The sequence below is a fragment of the Echinops telfairi genome, unplaced genomic scaffold, assembly GCF_000313985.2.
Source record: "Echinops telfairi isolate 266 unplaced genomic scaffold, ASM31398v2 ScPeMD7_7468;HRSCAF=8506_1, whole genome shotgun sequence".
NCBI classification, from domain to species: Eukaryota; Metazoa; Chordata; class Mammalia; order Afrosoricida; family Tenrecidae; genus Echinops; species Echinops telfairi.
This window is the reverse complement of record NW_022111370.1, coordinates 7,879,175-7,898,364: the sequence shown is the minus strand read 5'-3', so window position 1 is coordinate 7,898,364 and position 19,190 is coordinate 7,879,175. Positions and strand designations below refer to the sequence as shown.

The 19,190-nt window shown below is 47.1% G+C and overlaps 1 protein-coding gene across 1 annotated transcript in view; it reads right to left on the bottom strand.

Moving 5' to 3' along the window:
• FBXL5 (F-box and leucine rich repeat protein 5) overlaps positions 1–19,190 on the bottom strand; it is a 37,837-nt gene that overhangs the window by 10,063 nt on the left and 8,584 nt on the right. The window contains exons 4-9 of the mRNA XM_045284390.1: positions 18,409–18,595; positions 15,227–15,409; positions 12,615–12,740; positions 7,672–7,820; positions 7,029–7,111; positions 5,412–6,125 (exon numbers count right to left, since the gene is read on the bottom strand). Coding sequence (XP_045140325.1) covers positions 5,412–6,125; positions 7,029–7,111; positions 7,672–7,820; positions 12,615–12,740; positions 15,227–15,409; positions 18,409–18,595 — 1,442 coding nt within the window. The remainder of the gene's footprint in view (positions 1–5,411; positions 6,126–7,028; positions 7,112–7,671; positions 7,821–12,614; positions 12,741–15,226; positions 15,410–18,408; positions 18,596–19,190) is intronic.

Below are 19,190 nucleotides of genomic sequence, written 5' to 3'. Positions count from 1 at the left end.
TCCTCAGAGCACAGAGTTGATGCAAAAAGGCAGTAAAGAAATTGGATACCCAAAATTGGGGGGATAAAGGTATGAAGTGGTTGGCTTACAAACTTTCATAGGTGGGGAAACATATTTATAGGATTATAGGATTAAGTTGTAGGTGTTACTTAACTGCAATTGTTAGGCATAGGATATTTTTGTTCTGTTCATTTATAAAATGTTGTTTAAATGAGGGTGGCACATGTTGAATTGTATGCAGTTTAGTTTTATCCTGTTAGGTACAGATATTATTTCATTACTGTTTGTTTGAAAATTACATATGGTTACAGTGTTATGTGAAAGTGTCAAATTGACAAGGGGTGGTCTGTGGTAGTTATACAATTGTCAATTTGAGGCTAAGAGTGATGGGGTGGAGTCTACTCTATCAATTGGGTCATAGCCAAAGAGGCTTCTATGAGGGCATGGCCTTCTCCTGAGAATTCTGGGAAACTGGGTCATAGCCAATGAGGCTTCTATGTGGGCATGGCCTTCTCCTGAGAATTCTGGGAAATCCGGTACTTCCTCCTTAGAAGCAGGAGATACTTTTTTTCTCTGACACTCCCTGGGAGACATAGCAGCTGACAAGACACATGGACCCACCCTGATGCAGAGACCCCTGCCAGTGCTGAGATGTTTCAAATGACACTGGATCCAAAGACTTTCTACCCACTGGTCTGTGATGATCCTGCATTCAGCATCATTGCATGTGTTTCGTGAGTCTGAAGAGAGACTTTATAGATTGGTATTGGACATATAGACTAATATCGACTGGACTGCACTGGGCTGGGATGTTTTCTCAATATTCAATTGCTATTGTATATCAATCTCTTCCTTATAAAAAAAATACCCTTGCGATGCAAAAAGGATGAGCAACCAGAAAAATATAAGAGATAGAAAGTCTCTAACAATAACACAGCTGACTTCTGATAACATGTCAAGTGATGCTTTAAGTGGTGAGGCATGGCTAAGTGCCACCTATGTCCATTTAAGCAGCGGGTTCTCAACCTGTGGGTTGCAACCCCCCTTTCACAAGGGTCGCCAATTCGTAACAGTAGCAAAATTACAGTTATAAAGTAGCAACGAAAATAATTTTATGGTTGGGGGGAAAGAACACGAGGAGCAATATTAAAGGGTGGCAGCATTAGGAAGGTTGAGAACCAAGGATCTAATGTAACCATAGATTTCGATGGGCCCTGTTTTCCTCTGCGAAGACAGGTGTGGTGATCCCGCCTGGCATCTTTACCATAACACTTTGGTTTGCTGCCTTTCCTGTCATTATCTGTCAGACAGGAGCTCCCTCTCTCAGGGGGATTATTATGGTGAGCCGTTCTTCTTTATCATTTATTTCATGAAGCCCATTGAGGGACTTCTGTGCATTAAGAAAAGCGTATCTTTCATTTGACGACGGAATCCATCATGCAGTGTTGAACCCTGAACCAGGTAGTACATAGCATCTATTTCATCATAAATGAAAATGATGTTTTTCTATGTATCTTGTTATATGAAACCATGGGGGGAGGGGGGAAGATACCAATAACACAGCTGTACATAAAACTTACATGAAGAAAGAAACGTTTACTCAGGAATATAACACTCTAATAAAGGGAAAGACAGGTTTCTAGATGGGGTGCAAAATTTGTGGGGGAAATTCCAAAAAATTCTCAATGTTAAACTTTGGGAATCAAACAAAAAAAGCAAAGCTGATGAGGAATACCTCAAACCACACTGCTGACAAATTCTGTGACTACCTCTGGGCAGACCTCACAAGAGCCTGGAGATAGCAGGTCACCAGAAGCAATAGCAAATATCAATTGCACTAAGCACACATGGAATCTTGTCTCATGAGGACAAAACTAGGGATGTAATTTCTAAAAGAACAAAACACACTGCCTTGTGAAGTAGCAACGAGACCCCTGCCAACGGCCCGGTGACCGCACAGAGGGAAGACCGTGCATAATGAAGGTTCTTGACCGGCCAGACTCAAGTCGACTTCTTGTCTCTCCATCTACCCTTCTTCATGCTGATGGGGTTACCATCCTAGCAGGTAAGGTCTTGGGCTCAGCAGGGGAACAAGATTCTGAAGTTTGTTTTTTTTTGAGGGAGGGGGTAGTAGGGCTGGGTGGCTGGGCTTAAGTCAGTGGTTCTCAACCTTCCTCCTGCCGCGACCCTTTCATATAGTTCCTCATGTTGTGGTGACCCGCCCAACCATAAAATTATTTTTGTTGCTACTTCATAACTGTAATTTTGCTACTGTTATGAATCGGGTGACCCCTGTAAAAGGGTCGTTCAACCCACCAAAGGGGTCGCAGCCCGACAGGTTGAGAACCAATGGCCTGAGTGATCATATTTCTTTCTGTATGGAAGAGGCATTGCTCAGAATTAAGACAGCTGCTTGAGATTAATAGCCAAATAAAATGCAAAAAAAAAAAAAGGGGGTGAACAACTGTCTCTTGATGTAGGTGCAAGTTCCTCATGAGCACAATGAGTGTTCTGGAATCCCCCCTCTTCTCAGGGTTACCCACAGTTTATTATGGCCCACACAGTTGGATGCTTTGGCCTGATAATAAAACACTGATCAAACTTTTCTGGTATTCTCTGCTTTCCGCTAAGATCCATTTGCACCAGTAAAGCGATATCCCTCGTTTCACATCCTCTTCTGAATCTGACCGGACCTTCTGGCAGGTCCCTGGCTGCTGTGGCCGTTGGACAATCTTGAGCAAAATTAATGACGCTATTCTATATAATGTGACCATTCTGTTGGGTACCTGTTTCGGAATGGGTACAAATACGGATCTCTTCCAGTCAGTTCACCAAGCAGCTGTCTTCCAAAGTTCCTGGCACAGGAGGGTGTGCTTCCAGTACTTCATCTGCTTGCTGAAGCATTTCAGTGGGTATTCCATCAATTCCTGGATCCTTGTTGTGCACTCTGAGTATCTATTTTCCTTCAGCACTGTTGGTTCTTGTTCATATGCTGCCTCCTGGAGTGGTGGAGTGTCGACGACTATTGTTTCTATCTTCTCGTGATGCTTCCTGCATCACCCAATATTTTGCCCACAGAATCCTTCAAGATTGCAACTCAAGGTTTGAATTTTTTTCTTGAGTTCTTTCATTTTAAGATATGTTGAGCAGGCTCTTCCTTTCTGGTCTACTCTGGGTCTTGGCATCTGATGATCTGCTCCACAGGCAGCCAGTGGGCTGGTTTTAACTGCTGTGGAACGGACCATCAAATGCCCATATTTAATATTAGGATAAAGCCGAATAAAATTTTTTAAAAAACAAAACAAAAAACTCCACAAGAGCCAAAATAAGGCCTTGAGTCTATTCCACCTGAACTTTGAGAATATCTCTACTCCTAGATATTTCTTAAAGGGTTAACAGCATTGAGAACTGTTCATTAAGTGTTATAAATCATACCTGGAGGGCTGCTCAATGAACTAAAAGTCACTTTCACGCTTTCCTGCAGATTCCATGGAAAGTTAACTCTCTGCCTCGAGGGTGGGGGGTGGTACTCTTTGGTATTCAAACGAAGGCTTCTAAATTCTGCTTACAGAAAAAGCAACACCCCCACAGTGCTTTCAGAACTGTGCAAAGGAGGACTGCCAGCAAGCTTTTTCACGTAATGCAAATGGAAGACATTATGTGCATCAAAACTGTGACTGCCCTCAAAGTGCTCAGGTGCTAGCTGCTAACCGGAAGGTCATCAGTTCAAACCCGCAATCTGCTGGGGCAGAGGAAGATGAGGAAGTCCGCTTGGAAACCTTATGGGCTGTTCTGCTCTGTCGTATGGGGCTACGTGCAAAGGATCCGAACCAACTCACTGGTAACGTGAGGCCTGGAGGATTTCATTAATTGTGCAGAATTTGAAAAAGCTCAGGGTTATTTAAAAAACGGAGACAGTAAAATTGACCTGTGGTCAGATTCACAGCAACTCTAGACTGTATTAGAGCTTGAATCCTGCCCACCCCGGTTTGCAGAAGGATCTGGAGGGCAGTGACAGCGCAAAGTCCACCTGCGGAGTCCCCAGTTAGGCTCAGTCTATAGTGAACGGTTTCTGATCAAGGACGCAGGTATCTTGCCCTCAGGGAGAATGAATGCCTCGATCCCTCTCTAGGCAGTCCAGGGAAGGACAGTCTCTCCTGTGGATTTGCCTAGGCGTGTCCTAGGTGGAGGTCATTGTACTAAAGCAAAAACCAAATTCACTGCCATCAAGTCAATGCTGATTCATAGGGACACCCTGGGGGTGGGTTTCTGAGGCTGTAACTGTTTAAGGGAGTACAATAATCCAGGCTCTTTCCCTTGGTGCTGCTGGTGGTGCTGAACTGCTGACCATGGGGATCTCAGCCCAATGCATAACCACTACACAACCAGGGCTCCTGGAAATGGTACACGGCGTCTCATAGTCATGGGTCAGGTCCTATCATTTTGCCCTGACTGCCTTGGTCAGAAGGCCAGGGGCCAATCTTGTAGGCCCTTGTATCTAACAGTGTGTGTATCCCAATGGCAGTCTCGCCCCTGCTTCTGTAGTGCCACCTGTAACTGTGACGTATGGATCTGCTACCCCCTCTTCTATGTAAGGTCACAGTGAGAGTCCAAAATGACAGTAGAGTGGCAAACTGTAAAGCTGACACTGGGCCAGGCCGACCTGGTGCGGCTCAAGACTGGTTCTTCTCTCACGTAACTGGCTTTGTATAAATATTCAACCATGTCTTACTTGCAAGACTTGCTTAATCTGAATACATATAGACATCTAGGTCAAAATAAAATGAAAAGCCTGCCAAAATGACAGTAAAACCTTGGTAGCTTTTATCAAGTGGCAGTGGTTGGTATGTTTGTACTTGTTTGTTTTCAACATTAACAATATGCAGTCATTATGACCTCTGAGAGCCATGGAGAATCAATGGCGGGCTTCCTCTTCTGTTCTGTGATAGGCTGGGGAGTTACTGCTGTTAGATGCCAGAGTCTATCAGAGACACCACGCGACTCATGTCAGACAGGTTAGAACAGAGAATTCGCCCACCATAAAACTTCCCCCTTTCTACCATGATAAAAAGTGATACTTAATGTGAGATTGTTATGCACATAATATGCAGTGTACTTTCTGCTCAGATTGGTAGATAAGTCTTCTCCATCGTCCCGCCCACTAGAACAGATCAGAAAGCGTGGGGCAGGCTTCTGCGGAGTATTCACCGAACATCTGAATGTATGCGCTTTCACGGTCCCACAGGATCAGAAGGGCTGAAAGGGAAGCTCCTCGTGTTACGATGTTATACGGACCCCTGTCTGGTGACACATATCAACCACAAGGAACAGCTCTCAGGAATAAAACAGTAACTTGCCGCCTGAAGACAAGAGCAAAGCCATCTGCTCACCCTCTGCCAGTGACTGCTTACCTGAGACCATGGTCTGTAATCTGGTAACATCCAGACAGACTGAGAAACAGAAGGGCACGAGCAGTCTCTGGCTCTGGCTTTGCACTCCCAGAGTAAATGAAGTCTTGTGCTGTGGGCAGTCTAGTCCTGGAGGCTTTCCTACAGAGCGCAGAGGGCTCTGGGAGTCGGGGCATAGTTCTTAGAGCGGTGCCTGCACAGCAGAAGGAATGGCCACAGTAGGCAAAGGTGGGCGAAGCGCAATGCTGCTGCCAGCAGACACTAGTCCTGAGTCCGACGATGTCCTTACTGTAACACCCGGAGGTGGGGCAGCTAAAGTTAGGGGCCGTCTCCATGACACAAAGGCTCTCGATGTTTCTGTGCCTCCATTCCACCGCATCTTCAATATCAGCCAAGTCTTCGGCGTCTAGCATCCACACGTAAGGCGAACTTAAACGGTCAGAAGACACCGGCTCCTTCCAAGGCTGCTCGTTATCGATTTCTTCTTTGAAGCCTTTGTTAGTAATGGTGTACGGCTCACTGGACTGTGAGGCAATATCTCTGTTCTTCCACGTAGACGAAGTCGTCTTGTTTTCAGATGTTCTCAAAAGGCCACTCTGATGAGATGTCAGAATCCCAAGTGCTCGCGAGATCTTCTCCAAAGCCACATCTGTGATCTTCTCACAGCCAGACAGATCCAGGTGCCGCAGGCTTTGGCAGCAGCCCAGCCAAGACCAGCTGCAAGAGAGAGGTGACAAGGAAGTCAATGACCGTGGGGAGTCTTCAAAGGCTCTGTGTAGTCAGAACACAAGGAAAATGTTTACATCTAAGGGAATCACTCCAATATTTCCCGGGTGACTGTGGTCGTGTGCCAGAAGAGAGTAATAAGAAACAAAAAGTATTGCTAGCTCAGCAGAGGGGAAGAGGAGACGAGAGAAGGCTAAAAAGGGAGAGAGAGTTATTGTTCTAAGTGTATTACCCAGAGAAGTCACCAGGAGAGACGCGTGCACCATGGAGGAGGATAAGAGACAGCTTTGGGGAGGAATGAGCAGAGGATAGCATGCCGCTCTGCCAGGGAGAGCCAGGGAGAAGGTGCCGGTGCAGATGCTGACGGAGCAGAAGAGGGGCTGGGTTGGCCAAGAGGACACCGAGAGCTTCAAAGAAATACTCTGAGGAGAGTGTAGCTTGAAGAATGCGGCGCATTTTCAGAGTGTCTGTGAGGAAATCGGAAGGAGCTTGGCCAAGCAGCTCTCAGAGACCTGCTGGCCCCGGAAGTCTCATACATGCTCAGGGCCAGTTTGCAAGGCTGCTCGGCAAGCCTTAACGGACTAGATCTGGCCCAAAGACACCAGGGGGGCACAAGAGGGGAATTTTAGATCAGCTGGTGCCAAAGGACAAGAGGCAAAAACAACTGTGGGGCTTCTGGATAACTGCAAGGTCAGCAGTTCAAGCCCACCAGGCACTGGAAGGGAGACGCTTGGCGCCTATGGAGATCGACAGCTTTGCAACCCCAAAGGAGGGTTGCTCTCACTTGGAATCGACTCGATGGCAGTGGGTAAGTACAACAGAGCAGGGAGCTTCACGTGCCATTGGTTGAAAAAGGAACTGCATGGCAACCCGCCGGTGACGGGGGTCACGAACCTGTCAAAGGCAGAATCTGAGATGCCAGTCTGGGTGAGATCCAGGTGCTCCAGGTTGGGGCAAAGCTCTAAGATCTGTCTGACCTAGAAGAGAGAGAGCCACTGTGAGGACCTGCAGCACTGGTCAGGGGGAAATGGTGCCTGTTAGGGCATGGGACCATCCCGCACACCTCAAACCTCGGTACAGGTAAACCCGTTTTGGAAAAACCTGTACTCTGGGTGCACACACCTGGGAATCAGACTCAGTCTTTGTGAGGTGGGATCTGGACGTTTACATGTCTAAGGGATTGCCAGAGAGACTCCAGGACAGGGAGGCGCCTACGCACACACATTACTCTTATACGCAATCGTCTCTCACCAGGCATTCCGCAAGCTGTACTTCACTTCCTCACCGAACACCTGTCACACGGGGTAAAGTGCTAGACCCTGCCTAGTCTCCCTGTGGGTATCTCTAAACAGGGACAGGGGCTCCACAATGCCAAGAAGGCCGTGAGGACCGAAACTCGGAGCACCGAGAGTTAGCAATAAGTGCCTCCCCACAGGAGTGCGTGCAATAAATATTTGCTATAGAATCTTCTTCCAGACCCAAGCAACAATGCGGTGACTGTATCTGAATGGCCAGGCGGGTGCTGGTTTGTACATACCATTTTGCTGGACACTGCCGAGCTGTATGCTAATACAAGGGTCCTTACGGAAGAGCCGACATGTGGTAGAACATTATGGATTAAGCCGTGGAGCAAGCGTTTTTCCATTTGTGCGATGCTGATGGCAGTCGATTCCTCTGCAGACTCCTCTGCAAAATGAAATCAGAAACACCAAAAGGCAGGCTTGCAAATGAACAGGAGGGGATGGGATGGGTTTTGATCATGCTGTTTTCCTGTGTGTCAGTGCTGAAGGTGATTTCCACATCAAAGTAAGTGGAGGGAGGGACATAAAGTGAAAGGAGTCCACATCCAGGCAGCACACGTCGCTCTGGTTAAAGAATAAATAAACTTTGAATACTGAAATAACAGGCAGAATTTCCTCGGGAGAACATATGACATCAGAAGAAAGAGGAGCCATAGCAAAATAAATCCCAATAGTTACTTTACCTGACTCAAAGGGACACAGAGCTAGAAAGGATCTGAAATTGAACTAAATAGGGTCTTACGCCTAGTGAATCAAGCAAAGAGTTTTTAAGAATCCGGCAATGAGCCTGGCTTTAATTTTCACGTTACACTTCTACAAAGTTTGGACGTTCACCTCTCAATTTGTTACCGTAACCACCACTAAGAACAAAAACCCAAGCACCACACTGAAGACCCTACAAAGACTCAGCTATCATACTAACGCCTGCCGTGGTCTTTCTTGGGGTCCCATTGCTATTCCACTTAGCAGAAGCCCGACTTTAACTGGCTCTACATAGGAAATTGGTTGAATTACTTAACAGAAGGAACTAAGGACACCTCCTTTAAAACAAGACGGAGTGTAAATGACATAGGAATGTAAGTCAGGGACTCAAGACAAAGTCTGTCACTACAAGTTCCATGTTTACAGAGACTGCCTTAGTTGCTCATTCCCTCAGACAAATACACTATGAATAACCTAGAGAAATAAAAATGCCAGGGAGCCCGTTTAAATCTCCGAGAAGTCTTAGGCAGAACAAAATTCTTAAGTTCTAGACTCCTAATTCTTGACTCCTTAAGTTCTTGACTCCTCGAGGTTGGCAGTTCGAACCCACCCAGAGCAGCCTGGGAAGCAGGGCAGGCAACTTTATCTGAAGACCATCACTAAAACCAAACCTGACTGCCATCGAGTCAGTGCTGCCTCAGAGCAACCCTATGGGACAGGCAGAAATGACCTCGTGAGTTTCTGGGACTGTCACTCTTTACACAAGTTGAACAGCCCCGTCTTTCACAAGTGGAGTGGCTGCTGGTTTTGAACTGCTGACACTGTGGATCACAGTCCAATGTGTAAACACTAGGTCCCCAGGGTTCCTTAACCCTGAAGACTGTCCCAGCCCTGGGAAAACCCTCTGGGGTTGCTGAAGAGTCAAACTGTTTCTGTGGCCTATTTAAAGTGCGCGGTTTAGTGTAAAGTTAAGCACTGCACCAGGACAGCTGCTCCATGAAGCAAGATGAGGTGAGACGAGAGCCTCAGAACCACTGGCAAAGACAGACAAACGGGGCCACAGGACAGTTCTACCCTGTCCTACAGGGTCGCTATGAGCTGGAATCATCTCGACCGATGGCAATGAGCTTGATGAGTTGGCATGGACTCGATGGCAGCGAGGAATGTAAAACACTGGCTGGTCCACACGATTAAGAAACGTGGCTGAACTGAAAAAGGCCCTTGGAGTCTGCCCTGCAGACCCAACATTGAGTCTGACACCATGAGCAACTGCACCAACACGGTAGAAAGGCTCATTCACCACCGTCCAGCTTCCCCTTTCCGCACGGAGAGAAACAACAGCCTATCTTCAAGTGTCGGGCCAAATCCTGGGAGGGGCACCGAAAAGTTCCCCGATCTCTTCCTGCCCGTTGTGCCAACTCTCAACCTGGGTATCACGAATCCCTTCCCTAAAAGAGAAAAATCAGACCTCCTCTAAGGTGAGCAAAGAGCACCCGCCTTCAGGACTCTGCTGAAATCTCACATGTAGAAGGGAGAGCTTTTTGGGTGCCTCCACTTAAGACTTCCACCCACTCCCTCTCTCAGGGCCCTTTCTCAGCTGCAGCACCGCGCTCCCACCCCCCACCCAGTTCATGCCACCATCAAATACAGAATATCCTTTACTTGTGCCTACCATTTGCTTTCCCTCTCCAAGCTTTTTTCTCCCCTTTTTGGTCGGGCCCACAGTGGGTTTTAAAATCATTGAAAGTAGTTGCCAACAATTTTTAACACTCTTAAGATTTCTTTGCACAAGAAGTCTTCTGGACACATCCAGAAAATGAAAGGGGAGACACCCCATACCATTCTTTGAGACCACCACTATTACTCTGAGACCAACACCAGACAAAGATGCAGAAAAGGAACTAAGGTTTCTCATGAGTCGAGAAGCAAAATTCCTCAGCTGGCCTTTAGCACATCAAGCCCAACTGTGATAAAATGATAAACATAATTTCGCAGCAAGATCAAAAGCCAAACCCTGCCCATCAATGCCAACTCTCGACTCATGGTGACCCAGAGGACAGAGTAGGGATTTCTGACTTCTTTATTTGCTATTACAGCCTTCAGGTTGGGGCCAGGAGCTGACACAAGCTAAATGTCCGAAAGGTACACAATGAGGGTGATCAAACCCATCAACGCAGCCAGCCAGAACGGACTTGCTCCTGATGTTATCATCATCACTTCCAAACTTGTCACACGGTGCCAAGAGAGGACATCTCCATTTCAGAAAAATGAACTCTGCCACCTGCTGAAATAATTACCTTTGTACTCACAGTCCTTACTTTCCAAATTGTTAGTCCGTTTGCCCTCTAAGTGGGCAGCTTGACCGATAAAATCCCTCTAGCTGGGTTTACCAGAGAGCACCGTTTCATCTGCAAAGTTGTCACTAGTTCATCATCTTCTAGGAATTCTGCTCTACAATACTCTCTTGAACAGAATGTGTGCATGTCTTCCTCCTTCATACACCCAAGTTCCCTGCAGCTCCTCTAACCCTGCATTTCTCACAGCCTCACATGCGTGTGAAAGCTGTCCAACGAATAAGGAAGACCACAGAAGAAGTGATGTATTTGAAACAGGATGTTGGCGAAGAACACTATTCGGGATTCTTTACACGATTCACACGATTAGCTGACAGAAGAAGGAACAAATCTGTCTTAGAAAAAGTACAGCCAGGATGCTCCTTAGAAACGAGAACTCGTCTCATGCACTCTGCACACATCATCGGGGCGACCAGACTCTCAGTGAGGACACGACGCCAAGTAAAAGGTCGGTGAAAAAGAGGAAGACTCTCAAGGAGCTGGGCTGACTGTGGCTATAGCAACGGGGCTCAAACAGCATGAGCGTGAGGACAGGGTGCAGGGCAGTGCTGCTTCTGCTGGACAGAAGAGCACGCTAAGTGGGAACCAACCCAACAGTATCAAATCACCCAGAAAAAAAGCACGTATTCCAAATGCTTTGTTGCTTGACCCTGTGGTTCCCCACGGGCAGGAGTATAGTCTTGCTCGCCCTGAATTCTCCCACAGTGCTTCACTCAGTTTTAAAATCCCTTTCTCTTGTAAAGAATTTTCATATACATCATTTAACTCTTAAAACAAAACCAGAAACCTCCTAATGAGGCAAAGACTAGGCCAGTTTCCAAATGAAGGAACATCTCTTCCATGGTTTCGGGCTTCTTCCTGGGGGGCACACCTGAATGATGCTGAACTGATATGAAGATTTTTAAAAGAACCCACCTAACTTTTAAAAAGGCTAGTATGGAAGAGATCACTGAAGATATGGGCGCTATGGCAGGGTGTAGTAAAGAAATCAGATGGTGCCCAGCAATCAGAAAGAACAGCAGCCGGGGTCTTAAAACGAGCATCCCTCTATATGAGGCTGTCGACTAAGTCCACATGGAAGAAGCACACCATCCTGTGATAATCCAAGGATTGTAAATAATAAAATCCAAATCCGAAGGAGGGAACAGTACCAGAACTTTCATGCTGAACACCTGATTTGCAAATGATTATGGATGACAGTGGAAGCCCAAATTCCATTTGCAGGTCCCTCCCCCCTCCCCGCCCCCATTGGACTAAGTCTTTGGAAAATTCCCACCGGTCCCAGACCAGAAACGTGAATCACTGTGCTACCACACAGAGAGCAACGTAAAGTCTATTATGGCACATGGAGTTACGTTAAAATATAACTCCTTATTATCTGATATCCTTTTTGACCCACTTTAAAGTAGTTTCAGTTTTTCATATTTTCTTTCTTTTCAATTGAGGCTTTTCTCTGTTTTGTCATTGTTTTCGGGCTTGTTTTGTTTGTATGATTTCCTGTATACAAAATCCAGGGTAGGTCAATCTCTAGAGGCAGGAACTAGATTAACGATTGCCTGGGTGCGTGGCATGGGAAGTGGGAGCGAACAAGAAGCAAAAGAACATGTTCTGAAATGGACCGTGGTGATGACTGCACAACTCATTAATGTGACTGAACTACTGAATTGTGTGATAAGTGAAACATGCCAATAAAACTATTTTTAAAAAAGGAAAGAAAAGCTGAAAAAGAACTAAACTCTGCAAAGTAAAAATTCTTCAGCTGATCAGTGGCAATGCAACCGCTAAACACCATAATGGTAGTGAGTGGTAAGACACCTGACTCAATGGCGGTCAAAGGTCAGACACCACAGCGGTGCTCAACGGGAAGGCACTACATTTGTATAATGAAAAGGTGCCAATTTCTGATTTTAAAAAGTATTTTAATGTACAAGCCAATGGGAAACCCTATGCATGCTTAACTTCCAATCTACATATGATTCCTTTAAACTTAGAAAAGCAGTAGGCTTGAAAACACCAGCTTCTTTAGAAAACTTAAAATACATAAGCAGTCTGAACAATGGATAATTATGAGCGGTCACTTGTGGAAACACTGGGGAGCCCCTTTAGCCCCAGGCCTGGCTCACCAGACTCATCCACATCGGCGTCTTCATCCCACTCCTGGAATGCACGGCTTTCATCCTGCCTGCTCCGCACCCACTCCTCATCTGGCTCCGTGTCCAGCTCCGTGGCCGGACCGCTGTACCAGTCCCCTGCGCAGCAAGCACAGACGAGGAGGACAAAATGAGATTGGCCACCACGACCAAAGCTGGCCTTTGCAAAAACCCAATAAAAGGAAAATACTTAAGCCCTGGCAACGGGCCAGCTCTTTCTAGAAATACTCAATGGTGGTTACGAAAAAAAATCACACTTTAACACCATAGGGCTCAATTTCACACACACTGGAAAGAACAAAGACTATGTGGGTTCAAAGTAAGATACTAATTAATTTAGCAACAGCTCATTTTATACAAAGTAAATAGCCCTCCTTAAAATTATGCCCAAAAAAGGTACAAATATTACAGTCTGTTATGCACCTATGCAGTTACCCTTTATTCAAAAGGTTTTTTTTTTAATTTACCTTTTACAGATTAGATACACACATTTCTCAGAAATATAACCCCATTGCTCAGAAAAAGAATCCTATCAGTAGCCTCAGAAGCCAAAGAACCGGAAATGCCCTGACTGCATTTCTGCTATGGAGGCTCCACACCGCCCCCCGGCACCCCCCACCCGCTACAGCAACAGCTAGTAAACAAAGGCAGCAGGGCTGTCCTCGCTGCGCTGCTGTGACAAAGCAACCAGTTCAGCAGTTGGGGAGGCTCGGCGGGTGTGGGGGGACGGGGGACACCACACACATTAAAGGGAAAGATTAAGTAAAGTAAATCAGATACAGAAAGGTCTTGGCAAATGAACAATTCAATGACATCATCACAGAGTCCAAACAACGCGAACGCCTACAGGCCACCTACAGTCAGTGTCTCCACTGTGACTCAGACACCTCTGTGGTCTGGCTGTCCTGCAGCGTGTTCAGCTGCCACCTCAGCCTCTTCTCACTAGACAGCAGGAACAACCCACACGCAACACCTCGCCCCTCCCCGAGATGTGACAACCAACAAGCACTCTCAGATAGTTCCAAATGTCCCCTGGGAAGTAAAAATTGATCCTGGCTGAGAACTACTGAAAACAAGTAACATCATTCACAGAAATTAGGAAGAACCATTATAAGCGCTGATGATGCGTGCATTGGTTCTGCACTGGGCTAATTTTAAGATCAGCAGTTTGAAACTACCAGCTGCTCCGCATGAGAAGATTAATTAAGCACCACTAATCCGTTCAAGATTCAAGGGCATGGGTAAGACTTGGTTAATGTTACAAAAGTCTAGCCCAGCATTACCAAACTGGTTTTACATGAAATAGCATCTAATTACGTACTGGTTCTTAATGAAAAACATACAGTTGAGTGAGAAATAGCTGGTATTTCCAATTTCCCTTATTTGACTTTTCATTTAATATTTTTTTATCCTACCCTAAGAATCTGGATGTCCTCTCACAGAAATAACAATTGGAATCATTTAGATCTGATCTATAAGTGTACACACCCACTCCAAGAGCTTCAGTCCAAAAAGCATAAAATATTTTAACTGAAGCTTAGTTTGAAAATGCTGTCAATTATAGTGAAAAAAAATAGTGTCTAACCAACATCCATAGCTACCTCTACATAATCATACGAGATATCTAATTCCATGTCAAAATCACACTTAGAAAACGATCAAAAAGGTCCGATCCACTCTGGAGGTTGATCAAAAACAAAAACCTCACTGCCATCAAGTTGGTGCCAGCTCCTAACACCTGAACAGGTCGGGGAGAACTGCCTACCCCTGTGGGTTTCTGAAACGGTCTAAGTCTTTCCCTATCTTTCTCCCGAGGAACGGGTGGTGTTTCGAAATGCCGACCCTGCAGATTATAGCCCAACTCCTAACACTTTGCCACAGGGGCTCCTAGTCACCTACAAACACTGCTGATGTTTGCTGTAACGCTGCACGGAGCCCACAGCCACTCGCACGCACAGCATCCTCAGGAAAAGCAAAGTCTGAAGTGTCCACAAGCAGAAAGATGTGCTCCCCGCCCCCAAGACTCAGTAAGGCGTCCCCAACAGCACAGCCAAGAGCTGGATTCACACTGATCGTTAACCATGGCCAAACAGGGCACAGCAGTGCTAAGCTTCCAAATGTTATCAACACGATGCACTGTGTCCTTTCAGTACTCAATGAGCTCGTCATTTAAGGTTGCCCCTACAGCCCTGGGCTGGATTTTTCATTCCTATCTGTGGGAAATCCCAAACACATTCAGAAGCAGGAGCTTCGACAGAGGAGCACCCATGCCCCATACCCCATGCAGGTCCTCAGCAAATACCATGACTGGGCCAGTTCCCTTTGCATTCCCACCTCCAAACAGTTTTTCCCTCATTATTCCAAATGAGATCAAGACATCGTGGGACTCACCCACAAATCGTGGGACTCACCCACAAATCGTGGGACTCACCCACAAATACCTCACTTTTTCAAAAACGCACCCCAAGAACATACTATGAAATCTACCTTCCTCCTCTGACCCAACCTGTCAAAACCCGTGAATGCTCAACAGCATGTGCCGAGGGCTGTCTTTTGGGAAACCCGCTCCCAGCGCCCGTACCCACCTCTGGCCCAGTGGACAGGGTAGAGATGTCTCCACAGCGAGCCCGTCTTAGCCAGCTGGGCCCACTTGGTGCTGACCTGGCTGCAACGGCACAGCTCTCGGGGACTGAGGTAGCTGAAGATGGCCAGCATCACCTCGGGGGGAAGATGGCTTATGCTTGCGGCATGCCCCGAGCCTTCCGCTTCTGGAAGGCAAGAAGAGGAGAAAAGTGCTGAGCGGAAGGTACGCTAAAACAGGGCAATCATTATTTCTACAGAGAAAGCCCAGTGCCTGGAGCCAACGTCTTCCTACCGACACGAGATGGCCCGGCAACAGCGTAGAGGAGCGGTACCATGGGGGTGGGATCCTGGAGAAGACCGCACAGGGTTAAACCATCCTGGCCCAGACTGGACTTCAGCGGGGGAGCTACAGTCATGGACCAGGAACGACTTCCGCTTACGGAGACATCAGAGGGACTCAAGCCATACTTACTTTGTAGGTGAGTAGCATCACTGGAAAGAGGAACCAAACAGGTTGTACAGCTCTCAGTCAGCACGTGGGGAGCCAGCCAGACTCCCAGGGTCCCGGGCATCCTAATGACCCTCAGACCTCTGGCATTTCTCACCCACTCGCCCAGGTGACTCCTGCCGGGAGCCACCCGTGGGCGCACGTGGATTGTCACACTGCGCACAGGAGACCTGTGCCCTCTGAGCCCCAACCTGACTCACACCATTTCTGTGCCAGCTGAGACGACATCATTTACGCTGCCCAGTGGCCGGCTCAGTCACCATGGGGCCCTGGGGGCTCAGCACTCGGCAGTGAGAAGAAAGGTCACAGTGTGAACCCAAGGGGGTTAAGGCCTGGTGGTCTGTCTGTCCCTGTAAGCGTGACAGCCTACACTATACCACAGGGCAGAGCGACTCTGTCTGAGGGGCCACTAGCAGTCAGTCAACTCAGAGGCCAACCACCACCATCGCCTCCACCACACATTCGTAAGTGATCTTGTGTCAACTTCTAGAGGAAGCAGCCTGTTGAATGCACCATTTCCTAAAACGTATCATTACAGTGGCACCTTTGCAGCAAGAAAATGCAAACAAGGTGCTGCAGGAGAGAAGATAAAACATGAGGGCTTGGACAGTGCAACACTGCGCAGCCACTCTGCATCTCAGCACAGCCGAAATGCTGAAATGCCACGACCGAGTGCCCGGCGCCCACTCCCTGACAAGTGGCCTGTGTTTTACACATACTCTAGCTTTGAAGGATTGGGGAAACTGCTTGTAGTGAGGGGGATGCTGCTTTCAAGCCGCATGTCATAATTAACAAGTAGACCAGATACAACAAGCCTGAGCTGGGTGTTTTCAGGACAGGCTGCTTTCAGAGGGAGGCACGCCAGCGTTATGGGTTTAATTACAGCTTCATGTGCAAAACCATTTTTGTTTCAACATGCATCTCACCTAAGTTCTTGGTTAAAGAAAATGAGAAAAAAGAAGCAGTTGCAAAAGAAAAGGGAAACAATGTAGGGTACTTTGTTAACAGAAAGGCCAGTGCTGCGGTCCATCTGGAAGAAGAGAGTTTTCCTAGCCCCAGGAAAACCATGTTTCTTTGGGGTAGTGTTAAAAGGCAGGCCAGGGTGTCAAAGATAAGCAAGAGAATTAATACAGAAGGAATCTATTGAGAAAAAAGGGCAAGCAGACGTTACTTCACTTCCCCTTCATTCTCTCAAGGGAACCAGGCCCAGAAGAGCTCCACCTCCTCCAATCCCCTCCCTGGTCCGATTGGACCTAAGCGCGAGAGGATGGAGGCGCGACTATGAGCATTACTGCTGTCATACTAGGGCTCCTTGAGCATTACTGCTGTCATACTAGGGCTCCTAGTGCCACTGTGGAGAAAGTCTTGTGCTGCTAACTGTAAGGTCGGGAGTTCAAACCCACTAGCCACTCAGCATGAGAATGAGGCTTTCCATAAAGCTCTATAATCTGGAAAACCCTACTGAAGGCCCCTATGGGTTGGAATCTACTTGGTGGTCCTGGATTATGATTTGCATATATATGTCGCCACAGTAAAAATTTAAAAGCACGAGCAGGAGCAAGTTGGGAAAGCAAGAAGGAAAGAAAAAAAAGGTCAGTGAAGCTTAAAACCCTGAAGAGACTAGAAAAACGCTACCTATAAGGAGCTTCAAAAAGTCTGTGGAATAATGGAATCCAAAGATACCAGAATTCTTCCACAGGCTTTGAGGCCTCTTCCTGTAGGGCAGCAGTCTTTAGTAACTCGGACTGGCCAACATTACACTGCACATGACCCAAGTACATTATTGCTGTTTTGTGCCCACAGCAGATGCCGAGTCACAGCAACCCTGTGGGACAGGCCAGAAAGACCCCACAGAGAAGTTTCCTAGAAAGGGGCATCTTTAAGGCATCAGATAGCTGAGGTGTTTCCCCCACAGAGGCTGGTGGCTCTCAACGGCTGATTAGCAGTGAAGCACAGAACTACCCTGCCACCAGGGCTCCTTGGCCCACACGAGAGATGGATCCCCAACCAGAGCACCATCTCAATTCCGACTGTCAGCAACCCTGAAAGGCACAATGGAAAGTCTTCTACACACTTCTCTACTGCAGAGGCATGCAACTGCCTACTTTTTGTTTAGTAACCGAGCACTTTAACCACAGCCCCACCAAGTCTCTTTTAAGATCATCAACCCACACTCTACCATGGAATCGATTCCAACTCATGGCAACCCAAATAGGACAGAGCAGAACTGCTACTGATGGAGGCTGGAAATCTTTATGAGAGCAGACAGCCTCATCCAGCTCCAAGGCAGAGTGTGGTAGATTTGAACTCCCGACCTGTGGCTACTAGTTCAAAGCATTGCCCACTCTACCACCAGGGGCCCTAAATCCTACTACACTCTAAAACAGAAGCCACTGCCTCGATCAAATGTATTCTTGAGAAGAAATGGCTTTCACTGGTCATAGTACCAGGCTGATGTAAATTATCTGTCCATACAAAACTTTCAGGTACCATCAATCACCAAAATGCAACCTAGCCATGCCAAGCCATGCCAAGCCTGCCGCCCTCAGGGGCACTCTGAGGACAGGAACCCTGCAGGACAGGACGGAGAAGAGCTGCCACTGCAGGTCTTTCCAAGAGCAGAAAGGCAGGCCCTGGAGAAACACACGGCTCGTGACTGGACCCTGTGAGTCTCACCTTTGTCCGCCTTCTCCTCCACGGAATACTTGAAAACCTTCTGGCGCTCTTCGGCATGGTTCCACAGACTGAGGCCTCTCAGGAGCTCGGCCGTGTCCTTGTGAGAGCAGTGCTGGGCGATCACCTTCTTCTTGATGTCCTTCAGCTCCTCGTACGTAAAATATTCCATTAACATGGGCTGGAAGACCTACATGACACACGACATCCACAAGAGCCTTCATGAGGTGTCTGTACTTGCTTCACAAGGTCTCTTACTCAAACGCCCAATCATCACCAAAGAAATGAGTATTCCAAAGGAGTGAAAATGACCGTTATTGCCCCTGAGTTAATTGCTCTTAAAAATTTTGGGCCACGAGTGGATGGACCTGCTACCACCAAGAAAAAAGAGCCAGAATCTCAGCACGTTCTTGGTGCCAGGGTCCCAGTGCTGAGAAACTACTAGACCCAGGGAAAGACTAATGACAAGAATCTTCTCCCAAGGTTGACTGAGAAAGAAAGCCTTCCCCTTGGCTGGTACCCCCAACTTGGACTTCTGGCCTCCTAAATTGTGAGAGAATAAACTGCCATTGATTACAGCCAAAAAGAAAAAGAAAAACTGTAGTGAAGACTACCATCAAAATTATACCTTTCCAAGGCTTCTCCAGGTATGAAGTCAAGCAGTACACAGAGCAGAAGCAGCAGGAATGGATGAGTTTTCCTGCACATCATCTATCAGGCACTCTGAGCCATTTTCTGATTGCTGAACATTTAGAGCCATTAAAAGTCTTAAGGTATTACAGTAA